Source organism: Eimeria acervulina, genomic scaffold (genome assembly GCF_000499425.1).
Source record: "Eimeria acervulina Houghton genomic scaffold, Eah_scaff688, whole genome shotgun sequence".
NCBI classification, from domain to species: Eukaryota; Apicomplexa; class Conoidasida; order Eucoccidiorida; family Eimeriidae; genus Eimeria; species Eimeria acervulina.
The window spans coordinates 1-15,067 of NW_013547198.1; the positions used below are offsets into that span (position 1 = coordinate 1).

Sequence of the window (15,067 nt, forward strand, 5' to 3'; positions counted from 1 at the left end):
TATATATATGCATACAATATATATGCACAGGTCTATATATATATATATATATATATATATATTTGAAGGGTACACCGTTCGTGACTGCATGGGGACAAAGCTTGAGGCATAAATGTTTTTTTGCACTTTTACATTAAAACCTGAATACGGCGTTGGTGGCATTGTCTGGCCTTTTGCAGTCTTTTCTCCTAGACTTTATTGTCTGTATTCGCGTTATAATTGTGCAGAATACTCTCTCCCCCGACTCCTTTCTACTATTATTATTATTTTTGTTTTATTCCAGCGTTTGGTGGCCATTTCTGTCTTTCCTCCACTGCCTTTTGCTGTTTTTACTTCTACATTGAGTTGTCTGTATGCCTCGCTCGCTGCATTTTGCCATTCTATAACTTCCCCATCTCCTACTGTTTGCTTATTCCCCGTGCCTCTGCTACTAATTCCTTCCTGCCTGTGGTATATGTTTTGATTGCTTGCTTCTTCACTTTGTTTTGTTTTTTTTGGCTTGCAGGAAGCCGCATGTTTGAACAGCCGCCTATGCCCGCATTGACTAGGAGCAACTACCTTTCCGAAGAAGGTAAGAACAGAAAAACTTGAATACCTCAGGGCCGCAGTACTCTGACAATGGGTTTTTTATTGAAGCGAATAGATCAAGGCACCACTGTGGAGTGGGAGGAGAAAGGTCTTTGTTCGAAGACGACAGATCGTTCATTGAGCAGGCAAACAATGCTTATGCGGGTTGTGGCTTAATAACTCCTCTTCTCCTTTATCTCTGTCTGTCTCACTGCCCCATCATTTCTCACCTAATTCGCTTTCTTTTCCCAGTTGTTTGTAGATCTGTTTCCGCAGGATGTTCCAGCATTTGTGTCTATGATTACTCACTGCACAAGTAAAATGCAATGTAGTGTGTCTGTTGACTTTTGTGTAGAAACATACAGCCAATAGATGGAGTTCGTCTTGCACACTAAATACTTCGTGTCGAAATAAAAACCTACAACAGCAAAAGCGTCTCTTTCGTTCACTTATGCTGTAATGTTATTGTCTCAGCATGAAGTGCCTCGTGGTTATTTTCCTTCTTTTTTTCCATCGTTTCATTTTACTGTCAGGGGCTGTTTGACGAATTTGTTATCTTGCGTGATTAGTGCTGCGATCAATGCAACTAAACGTGCCGGCATAATCTTTAGGCGATTAGAATCCTCATAAAAATAGGGTGTTTCCGTAGCAAAAATGAATGCCTGCACTACCCAAGTCCACTTAGCGGACCAAACTTATTTCTTCGACTGAGTGGATACCTTCGTTTATCTCTTGCCTTCAGGTTGTGATTGTGCTTTGTTTCTCTTCTCGGATTGAGAAGATGAGTTTTGCACTGCTTGTGGCTGCCAGCCGCCCCACTGGTCTTGTGCCGTTCAGGCTACTGTCTTGGATTGTTTTGTCCCCTTCTTGATTATTCTTTTCTGGTGCTGAGGCGCTGGCGCCGGCATCAGACTCTGCGCGTTCAATAGAACATAATTTCTGTAGGGTTGTATATTATTTCTTTTTCTGTCTGCAGAGAAGTTGGCTGCTACCAACCCTTCTATCGACCCTTCCATCCCGGAAGAACACATGAAGCGTGCACTAGACGTGCTTAAAAGCGTTGCCAGGAAATATTCAGACAAAGTTGACTATTTCCCTGATGACAGCCTTAGGGTGCAAACTGCCGTTAATGACAATCCAAGAGGTGGTAAGGCCACACCAAACAAACCACCAAAGCTAATAAGCAGCTCTCACGCACACACAACTCAAAGTGCATGCATTTCTATCTGCTCCAGGCCATCATGAAGAGGCGCTGGTGTTGTGTTCGAAAGTTTTCGTTATTTTACTGCTCTCGCAAGGGGTGACAAGCGTCAAGGGGAGCCTTGACGCTTGTCACCCCTTGCGCTTCTGTGTTTTTGCATTTTGCATTGCCGTTGCTTCTACGCTGAATCGTTCTGTTTGTACTCCTCTGTTTCCCCAACTAGTGGTACTCAAGCGCTTAACAGGAATGGTCTCTGCACCTGCGTGTGGCTTTTTCAGGCTGCCACACAATGACAACAAACTGGAGCGAATGTTCATCTTCCTGCGGCGTCGGGAGCCGAATGCGGTTGACGCGAGGCGTAAAAGGCTCATCCTGCTTGACAACAGCAGAACCACAGATTTGCATTTCATCAGTCGGGTGCAAAAGTAAGCAGCTGCACGTTTAGGGCCATTCAAAAGCGTCCTTGACCACCATAGGAGAAAAAGAAAACTCTTCAAAGTTCACAGCCGTTTTACGCAGTCGCACGTACACTGCAACCTACTCTGCCGGGCAGCCGCTGAAGATGCTTCTGATGCTCTTCTTCCTGTTGTGGCTGCTGTTGCTAATGCTATTCTCTGCAGGTGGAGAACAGTTTTTAACGGCAATGGAAGGAGAGTTGAGTAGTATCCCCCAAGCAGCTAAAGAAGAACTCGGTAGACTGATGATGAAAAACATCAAACTCAGTAAGGCTTGTGGGGACCAAAGCATGCAGAAACAAAGATATGCACAAGGAAAGCAGAAATATACGGATGCACCAGGCTCGGGACAAAAAGGCAGACAGGGAAAGTGGCATCTAGCTGCAGCGATGACAAACGCTGGCACTTTAGCAAGCAGCAACGGCTATACCGCGGACCTTGCTTGGGCCTCTCCGCTTGCCAAGCGAAGGAATTGTAGATTGTGATTAGCTTTGTTTGCTTGTGCCCTCCTTAAGCAGGTTTGCTCCCTTTTTGTTCACCTCGTATGTATGAAGACTCTGTCTATTGAGGCAATTCCGTTGCATACCCCCCTACCGTGTTTGTGCCTGTCTGCAGACGCTAGAGTAGAGGAAAAATTAGTGTGCAAGGAGTATGACACGGGATTCACCGCTCGAGTGTACAACGACAAGGGACTGGTGGGAGATTTTGGGGTTGGGATGCAATTCCGCCTTTTCCAGAGACTTGATGAAGGAAAAGGTACCTGTGAAGGGGACATCGATGTTCAATTTGTCTCCAGGTTTGAAAAATGTGAGCAAAATTTATCTTAATTAGATAGCTATTCTCTTTGCGCTCGCCTGCCTTTTTATTTCCTATTCATCGAAAGCCTTGTGGGTGAGGTAAACAAAACAAAGGCGACGACTAGAGATGTCTCGTGGTTAATGTTCTACTAGGATACTTATTGCTATGTACAGCACTCATTTACACTTAATTAGGTTCCTACACTGGGGTGAAATGAAGCGCAGCTAACGCCAGCGTATTCACATCCGTATCTATCTATCGAATGCTCTGCGTCCGCCCATGGCTTGAAGGTGCTTTGCACTGGCTGTGGGTTCGGCTCGTTGGTTCACACAATTGACACTGTTGAGTTTAGCATACGTGTAGCATTATACACTTGTATATTAACTGTTGGCATCGCGGGCACAGCTGAAGACTCCTGTTTAAATCAGGCGAAGCACCATCTCAGTGCAGCGCAGGAAGCCCTCAGCTCTCCCTGTGTTGCTGCTAAGGCTCACTGACATATCCTGTAGAGAATATCAGTTTCCTTTTATTGCGTTTGTGTTTGATTTGCAGTGACAATGGCGGATTTCAGCAAGAGTAAGTAGCAGCACACACTGCAAGCGCCTGCCTGTAAATTTTTTGCCGTGCATAGTTTGTGCTGTTGAAATGCGCACTATGGTGTATTGTTTACCTCAGTCCTGATATTAGCTCTTTGTATTGTGACTCCGATTGCACTCCCTTGCTTCCTTTTGCGTAGTTCAGGAGAACCAGCATATCGATGTCTTTGTGTTGTGCGTTTGCCCTTGTGCTGCTCCATTTAGATATTTTGGAGGACCATAACTCCATCAGAAAGAAGCATGGCATTACGGCGCTCAAGTGGAACCCCCTCATTTCAGCCAATATGTTACACTATCTTCGGCAACAGGATGAACATGAGCAGTGCCGTATGGAGCATTCTCCCAGAAATACTCGTGAACTGGTGAGCCGTAGCAAGAGGAGCCCCAGTTCGTGCAAATACCAGAAGCACAACTAGCAAAACTCCCAACGATAACCGCATCAACAGTGGCAGCACCAGCAGTTGTATACTCACACTTTGTGCGTTGTAGCCATTAGTGATGCTTGTTGTGCACATCATCCGCTGGGTCTAGCATTTTCAGTTCACCCTGTAGATGAGTAAACAAACTTACTCTTCCTTCAACTAGTTTCGCTGTTTTGCGTCTTTCAGCCGGGTGTGAAAAGCCCTTTGGGAGAGAATCTGTACACTGCCTGCTCTCTGGGCTCATTTCCGCGTAAAGTGGCTACCGCTTGGGCCACTGAGGGCCACTGCTTCAGGTACGGCTGTTTGAGGTGTACAGACAAGGGAAAGGCTTACTTCCATGCATGATACACATGCATGGAAGTAAGCCTTTCCCTTGTATGAATATGCAAGCAGGCACTTGTTCACAGTGCATGCATGCCTGTGTGCACCATTACTCGAGAGTTGGCTCCGGTAACCCGTGAGCATTCCCTGCAGTGGTTGCTTTGAGGCTCCATACAAGTTTTGTGGATGCACACATCTGCATATAGAGAGGGCAATGCATGGACTTGCGAGAGAGAGACAGAGACAGAGACAGACAGAGACAAAGAGACAGACATAGGGATGAAAGCGATATTATAGAATGTTATATATAGCGTATCGCGATACACAACATTTTCTCCTGCCCGATTTTAGTGTTCCTGCATTGCAAGTCGAGCTCTTTGTGTAGTTCAGCAAGGTCTTGTGATGAGAGGGTCTCTATGTCGCGCGCTGCAGTGCATCTCGTAGACGCTCTGCTTCGCATTCAAGAATCTCTGGTGGTTTATTGCTGTGTATTCAGGTTCGGAAAGATTGGAAACCCTTGCACCGGCGTTTTGGGTCCCAAGTGCAGCACCGAGATGCATGCACAAGGGCTTATGACGGGCCACTACACTGCCACGGTGTGGGAGGGTTCCATGGAAGTGGGATGCGCATACGTCGTCTGCAATAGAAAGTGCCAGCACAATAGGCCGGTCATTCTCGTCGGCTGCCAGTACAGCCCAGGTAAACAGCGTCACGTTGAGTAGCAACCACAAAGCTTCGCGAATATACATACAAAGCACTCCCCACAAATAAAAGTCCACCACAGACGCAATGCACAGCACCTACGTGGTTCTACATGCCGTCTCCGGCTGCTGCTGCACAGCCGAAACAGTTGCGAGAGCAGTACCAGTAGCTGCTGTAGAAAATAAATGGAAAGCGTACATTCGTTGAACGCGATTTCGTGGGTGTTGTGGTGTGGGCCTGGTGTCTGTACAGCTGGAAACGTAGTGGGGCGAACGCCATTTTCAAAAGACGTGGCCTTGGCGGCGCAAGGTTTCTTCCCGCAGCTGCTGCCGGAGGCCTCTGAGGACCCTATAAAAGTAAAGGAATGCGAGAGGTTTATGGAAGAAATGGAAAAGAAAAACCCTAAAGTGGACTTTGTAGCAAAATGGCAGTAAAACGCACCGCCCGGCTTGTGCAGGTGGATATTCATGTATATATACACACATGTATTTATGCGTGCTCGTATTTATACATTCTCTTACGCAAACTGTCAATGTGGAAGGGGAATGAGTAAACTCTGGAGTGCATTTAGACGTGTACATGGCTATACTTAGTTATTTGCACACAGAGCTATGCACTCACCTCGGTTGTGCTCGTATCTGTGTTTATTTATGCATCACCTATGCTTCTGTGGAAGTCTGTGCATACAGTATATGCGTTGCATGCATTTAGGTATAATATTTTTATCCAATATGGTCTAGTTTAAAAGCAAAGTATAATATTGTGCTCATCTGCTGTATACGCTATCTGACAACATGTCGAATGGTTTTTCGGTGTACCTTCGCGCCCAGGTAGTAGTAGTGCTGCTACTATAATGCAACAAGTGAAGATATTTAGGAGATATTTAGTGAAGTGTCTGTTTCTTTCTATTAATGAACGCAAGCGTGCGTGAGTAGATCGCCCGCTGGTGTTTGGCTTAAGAACACAAAAACATTAGCAACGCATCTACACCGTTCCACCCGCCATTATTTAGTTACTACCCGCATCGACTCAGTAAAATGCATTTGCATTACTTTATTGGGGCTTTCCATGTGCAGCGTCTACATGTGTGCCTGCTTTTGTACCTTTATTCTATATGCTTATTAATATATGCATGCTTGCATAAGTAAGCGTTCCCCGCTGCAGGAAGAAAAGAGTGGCGACGCCAAAGCAGGCAGCCCTTTTCCCTGTATGAACGCTTTAAAGCAACACGGAATAACAGCAGCCACCACCCGTGCATGCGCCTCCAAAGGGCCCCAAAGCATGCGCAAGCTCATGCATTGGGACTGCTACACACAATACAGTTTTACAGGGGCCCCGGGCCCCTCAACTTCTACACCAGGCAGCGCCATGCTTTTAGCTTTAATGTTAAGAGCCACAGTGCACGAGTTCCGCGTGTCCGCCCCAGTCCCAATCCTAAATCTTTAGCCCTAAGTAGCACAAAACGTAATGTGCTGAAGGCAAGGAAAGGATTGGATTCTCGTTGAATATATCTGAGCTGGTTGCTGCACTACCGGCATGCGTGGAGTTGGCTGCCAGCTTAATGTGGGGCTGCAGCTCTTTCATCAGGAGTTTGCTAAAAGGGACGCAAGTGGCGGGCTTTATACCACCGCTGGCGAGGGGAGTACAGGTTTTTCGTGGGTAATACGATTATCTTACGTCTTTGGCTCTACTGCCATCATGCAGTCCCAAACACCAATACCGGTACCTTGCACGTTCTAAATTTAGGGTCGCCGTTGTAACGATGAATAATCACGTTCTTTGTATACGACGATCCTCGGGTCGGGGACCCTCGATACAGATAGTGTTCACGCAGAGGTTAGGCGCAGAAGAAAGCTTAACTTTTTAATAACTTTTTGATATTCTGTCGATGCTTCTCACTCACCAAAACACCATAATCACGTCGTTTGTTCCATGAACAGTTGATGGACACAACGTGGGGAAAAATATCTTTGAGCCAGAAAGGGTGGGAGACCATTTGGGAAGGTTATGCGGCCGGTAATATATTGTAATATTATATTCTTATAATATTCTACTTCATTACAGAACAATAACACCGGTCCCTCTTCCCCAGATGGCGGCTAGTGCTCGTGGTTAGTAGTCGGTGATTACCAAAACCCCTGCAATTACTCCAGCACCACATTCAGCTCCAATTCTCACGAAGGTAGGTGTTAAATGAGCCTGCTGCTACATTATATTGATGCCTCTTAATGTATCATGTTTCCTAATCGAAGCCAAAGTGGAGGTTTTCTTAGAGCTGGAGCCGTAGCTGGCAAGGTCAGCAACCATTGTTGTTGCGTTCATGCAGCCCCAAACACCACCACCGGTGTCTTGCTCCTTCTAAATTTAGGCTGGCTTTTATAAAGATGGATAATTGCTTTTTTTTTGTACATTAGCTTCGCCCTTGAGTGTTGTTATTGCGTGCGTGGGTGTGTGATCCCCAGAACGACTGCATCTCCAGGCACTGGTGCTGGGTTCTACCTGCAGCAGTATTTTCACAGTGGCGGTCTGTTCTGGGATAATGAAAAGTTCATTAGCGGGCGAATTTCTGCTGAATTAAAAATATTGTGCTGTTTAGTGTACATATCCATAGACAAGGTCTTATACGGCCATGCTTGCTGGGGGGTCATTCTGGAGCGGGGTGTGGGACAAGGCGTAACGAGGAAATCTCGCCAGCCTAGCCTTCCCCATGATTGATTTTTCTCGCGCTTCCGTTTTTCATCTTTTCATGCTTATTTTAAGTCCTTAGTAACTGTGTCTCCACGTAATCCATCGTCCCGGCGGAGATCTTTGACGCCTCGCTGGTGCCGCTATGGGGATTCGTGGGCAGCCAGACAAACGCGGCGACGGAGCTGCTGGCTTTTCCCCCTCACCCTCAACATCTAAGCGTCGCACTGGCCGCGATGCTGCGGCTTGGAATGACCCTGAGCTCTTTGGGGGGGAAGAAGACGAGTGGGACCGGCGCGATCGAGACCGCGCGCTTTACCTGAATGGGAAGCCTGACAAAAAGCCTTCCGCTGATGAGAAGGGAAGGAGGTCGAGTAAGTGCTTCCTTGAGTATTTCCTGTTCATACAGTTGACAGCAGCGCGAGACTAACGGGTGAAATGCCCTCTTTTCAGCTCCTGACATTTCTGAACTCCTCAAGCGGGAAAACGTCCAAAAGCATTTCCTGCATGCAGATACAATATTCTCTTCTGCAGCTTCTCCTATGATGTTCGGTGTATGTACTGCCTGGGCTCCGCAGACGCCAACCTGTGTTTCAGTAGTTCTGTAACCATTTTGGATCGTTCTCTAGTGCTCCCCAGCAGTTCCGTGCGCTCTCTCTGCAGGCACCTTCTCCGTCCCAGGAGAATCAGACCAAGAAGGGAAGGAGAATGCTGCTGATGCAGCAGCAGCAACACCAGCAGAAAGCCGTCGCGGGCAGAGGCGGACCCGCCAGCCCCCGCTGAGCGCTGCCTCTTTCTTGCAGTCTCCTGAGGGGGCACCTGCGGATGGCCTTTTGTCTTTATACTGCAATTTGAATTACGCGCGTGACAAACTGCATAAATTCAAGTTCTTTGATAGAGATGCTGCGCGGGAGGTGAGGAAGAAGGAATACAAGAAGGAACTGGAAGCAGCGCAGGCGCTGCTGGCAATGAACGCCCGACAGAAGCGCCAGCAGCCACAACGAACGCCAGAGCTGCTGCAAGCGGAAATAACAGTGCGGAGCCGGAGGCGACAGTTGGCGCGGCTAGCGGGGGAGGAAAGGCTGGAGCTGAGAGAGGACTTGAATACTTTGTTGAGAGAAGTGAGAGAAGGCATCGTGGCCTTCTACCCGTACAATGAACACATCTCACGCTTAGCCCGCAGACTCGATAAAATCAGCGCCCAGCCCGACTTGTGGGCGCATCACAGACCTCGGCTCGTGCAACTCCACCTCTCAGGCTTTCTTAAGAAGTGGATGGACAGAGGCTGCCCCCCAGACCCGTATGCTCTGCTGCAGCAGCAGACGCGAGGCGGCACGACAACAGCAGCAGCAGCAGAAGCAGAAGGGGAAGAGGCGGAGACTGGGGGCCCTTCTTACATGGACGAGGACGTTAGGGGGCCCCCAGATCTCCACGAAGAAGAAGAATACCCCTTCCCATATGATGAACCCTGGGCACAGACAAACCCCACAGAGGCCACACAGGTAGCAGCCCCAGCACAGCCCGACACAGAGAAGGCTGCAACAGGTGAGGCCTCCACTCGCTGCTTAGCCACCAGCAGCACGTGCTGCTACTGTTGCTGCTGCCGCTCAAGAAAGCCTTCCTTCGTCACGCTCCGCAAATAGTCGTGCATTATCGTGCTGAGTAATATATATATATATATATATATATATATATATGCGCTTTTATATGATGATGCATGGGCATATATATTATACCTGCAGATGAATCTGAGTATATGTTAACTGTAGTTAGACACACTTTCAGGCGCATATGATATGCGTGTAAGGTCGCATTTACGTGCATACCCCCAAGGCATTGATGTCTGGTGCAGGCCCCTCCGAAGAAGAGCTCAAGGAGCTGCGACAGAAGCAAATGGAAGCGAAGGCCCGCAGAGAGAAACTGCGTGCAGCGCAGCAGCAGCAGCAGCAGCAGCAAACGGTTTAGGGTTTAGGGTTTGAGGTTTACACGTGGACAATCACCCGGCTGCACCTCGGGCGGAGCCTCTCAACCCAAACTTTTTCTGTATTCCTCTTGCCTCAGGCGCCTTGAAGTCTTAATAGTGGTGGTGTTTCTTTGAGCGCAGCAATACAGATATTATATATGTAGAAGCCGTAGTTGCTATAGAGTGCATCTTGCACGTACGGAGTGCGCAGCTGGAACACGCAGGCCGCCTTTAACATAGCTGTAGACGCTATGCTGGAGATTCTGATTAGTAGCAGCAGTGGTAGGATGAAGAGCTTGTTAAGGAATACACGCAACAGCGACTGAGAGAGTCGCTGTTGCACCGGTACCCGCCTACAGCAAGTTCTGTACTGCGCTCGCTAATTGGGGCTGAAGCTGGCGGCTATACAAAAGCGCGTTCTAATACGAAGTGGTGCCGTGACAGGGGAAGTAGTAGGAAACAAACGCCGTCGTGGTAGCAGTTGCGTTGTTGCAACAGCTGCAGCAAACGCCCCGCTAAAGCAAAGGAGCGGCTTCAATGGACATAGGCTGAGGTAATGAAAATGGAGTTTGAGTTGTTAGCCGCTTCTAGAGAAGGACTCGAGTGCAGATTTAAGGTTATTTCGATATACTGAGCTTTGTACAACGATGGAAACACCAAATAACCAGTGTGTAAGCGGCAGCAGCAGTACTGTATATCATGGTCGTTTTTATGAAAAAGTAGCCACTGAAATGATATCAATGTACCACCATGTATATATTTTCGTGGAGATTCGTTCATCTATCATGGATGCGCTCATCTGGAGACCCTGTTTGTGTTTTACATCTTGGCGCCGCGGACGTCTGCAGGGCTGCGATCAAGGAGGTTAGAAAGGTCATTAACTTTATCATCTTTTGTGCTGGGTCCCCCGTGTGCATGCACTCCGGTGTAGAGGCTTTTATCATCGTGGAATTTATTAGCCATGGCTTTGGTGCCAGTGTAGACGGGCCCAGCGGCGCTTGTGAGCTGAGAGACGAGTTCCTGATATCCGATTTTCTTTTTTTCTGCTATCAGCTGCAAAGCCTGCTCGAACTCAGCCTCGGTGATGGTCTTGGCTCCCTTTTGCTTCACCTTTGCGAATATGAGGTCCGCGTCAGTTGTGGTATACAGCTTGCAGAACACTTTGCAGTCCTTGCACACCTTCACGAACGTCCGGCCGTCCATCGCTGCGGCCCCGTGGGTGAAAGCATCAAAGACGCTTTGAACCGACATTTTGAAGCTGGTGATGAATGCACCTTATGGCTTCTACACGAAAACCCTAAACACATACATGCGCAACAACTACAGGCCCATGGTGAGGGAACAGGACTAATACAAGTCCTACCGGCACCCGAAGAAGGAAAAGCCTGCAAACACCAACCATTAAATTGGTGTAGCTGTGAAGACAACACTGCTCTTCTCTGTACACCCAGACAAACACGAACACCCGAAACCCTGTTAATACGAGTAACGGCTGTAGAGTCTTGCCTTTTTCCCAAGAGGAACGCTCCTCCTCTCTGATAAACGTATTTATTCTACTTGAACTATTTTGCTAAACATAAAAGGCAACTTCACGCAGGCAATACCAGCTGAGAAATTTGGGCGTAGCTGAGAGGGTGCACAGGGCCCCTACGAATCGAAGCACGCGTGCACTGTCGAGCCACCGCTGGAAACTGGAATAAAAACATAAAATGCTTGCTCAATTTATTAAAATAAATTTTTCTTAAATTTCAATCGTCTTCTAGACTCTTTTTTCACCACATTGCATGCGGAAATGCTACAAGAGAAACGATTCCTTTAGGTCACCACTCTCCGCTGGCTCCCCCGCACAGCCACAATAGCATCGATTTGCCCCTAAGTAGGTTTTTTTGCAACAAATTGAAATAATGGCTTGCTACTTTTACAAATTTTAATTTACTCACAGCAAAATTTGCTTTTATGCACGGTGCTTTAGGACCAACAAGTGAAACAGATGACGCGACGGCGATGCGGGCGACTGTTTCGAAAAGGCATGTTGGCATGGCGGCCTCAGTGGATAGATACGAGTGAAAACGGCCACTGAAACTTAGCAGAAAAATAAAATATAAAGAATAATCATTATAATAAACTTATTTTTTCGCCTCTTCCATTGGGGAGAAAGGCTGTCTGAGAGCCGATGCCAGTGGCACAAGCACAACGCTTCGAGCCGTACCTGATTGCTCTTCTCAACCAGCAAATAAGGCGCATAATTAGATGTAAGCACTCCATCGTTATGATTTCTTGGTGATTAATCTTTAACGATTTAAATACGCGAGTAACCAGCCTCGAAGGAAGCTGTTGCATTGTGTTTTGTGAGTTCCTCCGCAAAGGCTGACCGCCCAACGTTCGAGGCGAAGCCCTAAGGTAAGGAAAAGAGTAATACCTATTGTTCGTGTTGGTGTTAACCGCTATAAGCATGCAAAGCGAGAGAGTAACAAGCGTGTAAGAATGTAAGGCGGAAGGGGAATAGGATATGATCGTGGTGGCTCTGAAAGCTTTAAAGGGTGTTTACCTTTTCTGGCGTTCTTTGATCGCGGGAAGTTAAAGAACACTGTACAATGGACTACGTATGCAAGAAAGCGCCAAACAAACAAAAATTTGCATATGAAGAGGAAATTGTATGTACAGCCTTCTTAAAAGCCTAAAAGGAATACGACGCCTGTGCCCGCGCAGAGAAGTGCAAGATTTTCCTGGTATTCGATACGAAATTATTAGAGGTGCTTTAAATGCCTTTGTATTTCTTTATCTTTTAATTTAAATACCTAATCAAATTAAATTATACTTTTGGATAACCAACTAGCCCCGAAGTCGATAGGCATTTCACCGCCAATCTCGATAAAATTCCAGTAATTCTTTCCGATGCAAAAAAACAGTTCTAAATCTAAAGCCTCCTTCCTTAAGAGAAGTTTCTATGACCCGTTACCAGTTCAGTGTTCTTATGTTGGTGGAATCCTCCGTTTTATAACAACCGTTTTGCCTGCTGAAAGACTATAATAAACACCATTCCGCTATTTTGTGGCATTTTATCTATCTCGGCTGGTTCGCTTGCCTCACCAAGGAGAACATGCGCATCTAATTACGACAGAGGGAGCCGACAAAAAGGCTGTAGAGGACAGATAAGTGCAGAGAAACCGAATTACTGTTAGATGAAAGAAGTACAACGTAAAAACAGGCAGAGACGCAAGCCAGCTTCAGGGATACAAACTCCCTTACGGCTGTGCCGCCAATACAGTGAATGTGTTGCACAGTTCTTGTTGTTGCTGCTACTGGGGCTGCACCTGCGTCTGCTGCTGTTGCTGTTGCACGTGCTGTTCTTTCTGCATTTCTTCTGCGCATCTGCTGCAGCTGCAGGTGAATTGGTAGTTGTTGAGGAGTTGCTGTCTTTGTGTGGCGGAGAGGTCCAGAGGAACGTAAGTAATGGTGATTTCCTCTCCCTCTTGAATGTCTCTATCTGCCTTAAGAGCAATGAACGCATCTTGTTCGTTCTGCACGCTGCAGTTGGGGCTGCAGCTGTGGTTGCAGCAGGCCTGCAACACGTACACTCCAGCCCCCCGCAGCAGCATGAGGCTGCCAGCTGCTGTAGCACCCCACAGCAGCAGCGCCTGTGCATTCCTCATAAGACCTCCATAGAAAAATGCCAATGCGTTTTCTCCCAAGAGGGCCCCTGCGGCTTCAGGGCCCAGTGCATGCGCTAGGGGGGCCCCCAGCTGCTGCTGCAGCAGCTGCTGCGCTCTCTGCAAGTCAAACGCCCCCAACACCTCCGCTGCTGCTGCTGCAGATAGCCGCAAAAAGGGTCTGCATGCCTCTGCATATGCTGATTCCAAATCTAGTTTAAATGCGTTCTTGAGTGTTGCTGTTGTTGCAGCTACGCGAGCCACTGCACGGCCCAACGCCTCCACTCCTATGGGGTTCTCATTGCTGCTTTCTTGCCTGTTTGCCCTCCACCTCTCTAGACTTGCTTCAGCTGCTTCTGTCTTGCATGCTGCGCCGTCTGCTGCTGCTCTTTGTACACTCCCATCGCTCCTCATTGCTCCTACTTCCCCTTCATTTCCTTTTGCGTCCGAGTCCGCAGCAGCGTGCTGCTGCTGATCATAATGCCGCAGACGCAAAAGAGCCCCAAAAGATAAAAACTCCATCCACCCAAACTCGCGCTGCTCCTCCCATTTGCTGCTGCTGCTGCTGTTGCTGCTGTTGCTGCTGGGCGTGGCGGGGCTCATCAGCGAGCCGTCGAGGTTGCGCTTGCTGCGGGGCCCCACACCAGCAGCAGCAGCACCATCAGGAGGCCCCCCTTCTACGTATCCTGAGTTGGGGGCCCCGCATGCCTGGTGGTAGCATCTGGAGCTGCAAAACCAAAGGGGCTCGCCTCCTTCTGGGTCGTGCACGCAGACGCCCGGCTCTTCTTCCTCCCCCTCAGGCGCTGAAGCAGCAGGAGCATCTGGTGCATCGATTAGCACCCCCGCACCATTGTGCCTTGCTGCATCTGCTGCTGTATTTGCTGCAGGGTATTGTTCTGCGTGCCTTTGCTTGAGTTTGTGCTGTGTGGGGTGAGCGCAGAAGGGGCGGATCCTGAGGCAATTTTCGCAGAAGCAAAAGGAATTAAAAGCAGCAGAGGCCTTCACTGGCCAGGCAAGCAAAGGGGCCTCAAAGAGAAGCGTCTGCCCCGCAGCTATTGGCTGAGAGGCCCTCAACTCCTTCCCATGGGGCCCCCAGGCAACAGAGAAGGGGTAAGAGGAGCAGAGGGCCGCATAATCTGCTGCCCATTCAAAGTCCGATGACATTTTGCTGAATTCACTTAGGAGGGCACGACAACTTCCAGCAAATACAAAACAAATACTACAGAAAAATCATCAGGGACCTGAGAGCCGTGCGGTCTGTATACAATAGGTAGGTGAACGAGAGAGAAAAACGATTGAAAATGCTATTTAAATCCGCTATAAAACAAAATAAATACATTTAAATGTGGAATAAAAGCAAAAACTTGCTTTACTGTAGCAGGTTTTTCTTAGGGTGTAGATATAGAAGGCTGCAGAGAGAGAAAAGTAGAGAGAAGGCTGCGGTTGCTAGTAAGCTGTACTCGTACGGGATAAATGTATTTCACTTTACTTTAATATTTATTTTTCATTTTAATTTATTTTGTAAATTCTGAAAAAGTATTCTCAAAAGTCTTCTTATTAGATCGGCGAGGGGGCTGAGGACTTCGGCGTCGTCTGAGGCCGTTCTGCATACACTCGAGATGAGTATACCCACTGAAGTTTACTCAAATGAACTCATTCAGAACAAAACTAGAAAGCTAAATACTTTCTGGTGAAGGAAAGTGCGTA

At 47.8% G+C, this 15,067-nt stretch overlaps 4 protein-coding genes across 4 annotated transcripts; 2 read left to right on the forward strand and 2 right to left on the reverse strand.

Moving 5' to 3' along the window:
* Nucleotides 1-505: 505 nt before the first annotated feature.
* Nucleotides 506-5,496, forward strand: EAH_00046460 (CRiSP-Abr-3, related; the record flags this gene model as incomplete). Its single annotated transcript, XM_013391527.1, has 10 exons — nucleotides 506-571; nucleotides 1,544-1,714; nucleotides 2,047-2,193; nucleotides 2,389-2,490; nucleotides 2,839-3,030; nucleotides 3,574-3,597; nucleotides 3,822-3,979; nucleotides 4,226-4,332; nucleotides 4,857-5,059; nucleotides 5,315-5,496. Coding segments are annotated over 10 exons (1,352 nt in total), but the record flags the coding sequence as incomplete, so codon positions are not given.
* Nucleotides 5,497-7,892: 2,396 nt separating this feature from the next.
* On the forward strand, nucleotides 7,893-9,712 carry EAH_00046470 (hypothetical protein, conserved; the record flags this gene model as incomplete). The annotated part of the gene is made up of 3 exons (XM_013391528.1): nucleotides 7,893-8,121; nucleotides 8,411-9,292; nucleotides 9,555-9,712. The coding sequence occupies 3 exons, from the start codon at nucleotides 7,893-7,895 to the stop codon at nucleotides 9,710-9,712; spliced, it is 1,269 nt and encodes a 422-aa protein (XP_013246982.1).
* Nucleotides 9,713-10,529: 817 nt separating this feature from the next.
* On the reverse strand, nucleotides 10,530-10,961 carry EAH_00046480 (p25-alpha domain-containing protein, putative; the record flags this gene model as incomplete). The annotated part of the gene is made up of 1 exon (XM_013391529.1): nucleotides 10,530-10,961. One exon carries the CDS (start codon nucleotides 10,959-10,961, stop codon nucleotides 10,530-10,532), a length of 432 nt encoding a protein of 143 aa, XP_013246983.1.
* Nucleotides 10,962-13,009: 2,048 nt separating this feature from the next.
* Nucleotides 13,010-14,524, reverse strand: EAH_00046490 (hypothetical protein, conserved; the record flags this gene model as incomplete). The annotated part of the gene is made up of 1 exon (XM_013391530.1): nucleotides 13,010-14,524. One exon carries the CDS (start codon nucleotides 14,522-14,524, stop codon nucleotides 13,010-13,012), a length of 1,515 nt encoding a protein of 504 aa, XP_013246984.1.
* Nucleotides 14,525-15,067: the final 543 nt, after the last annotated feature.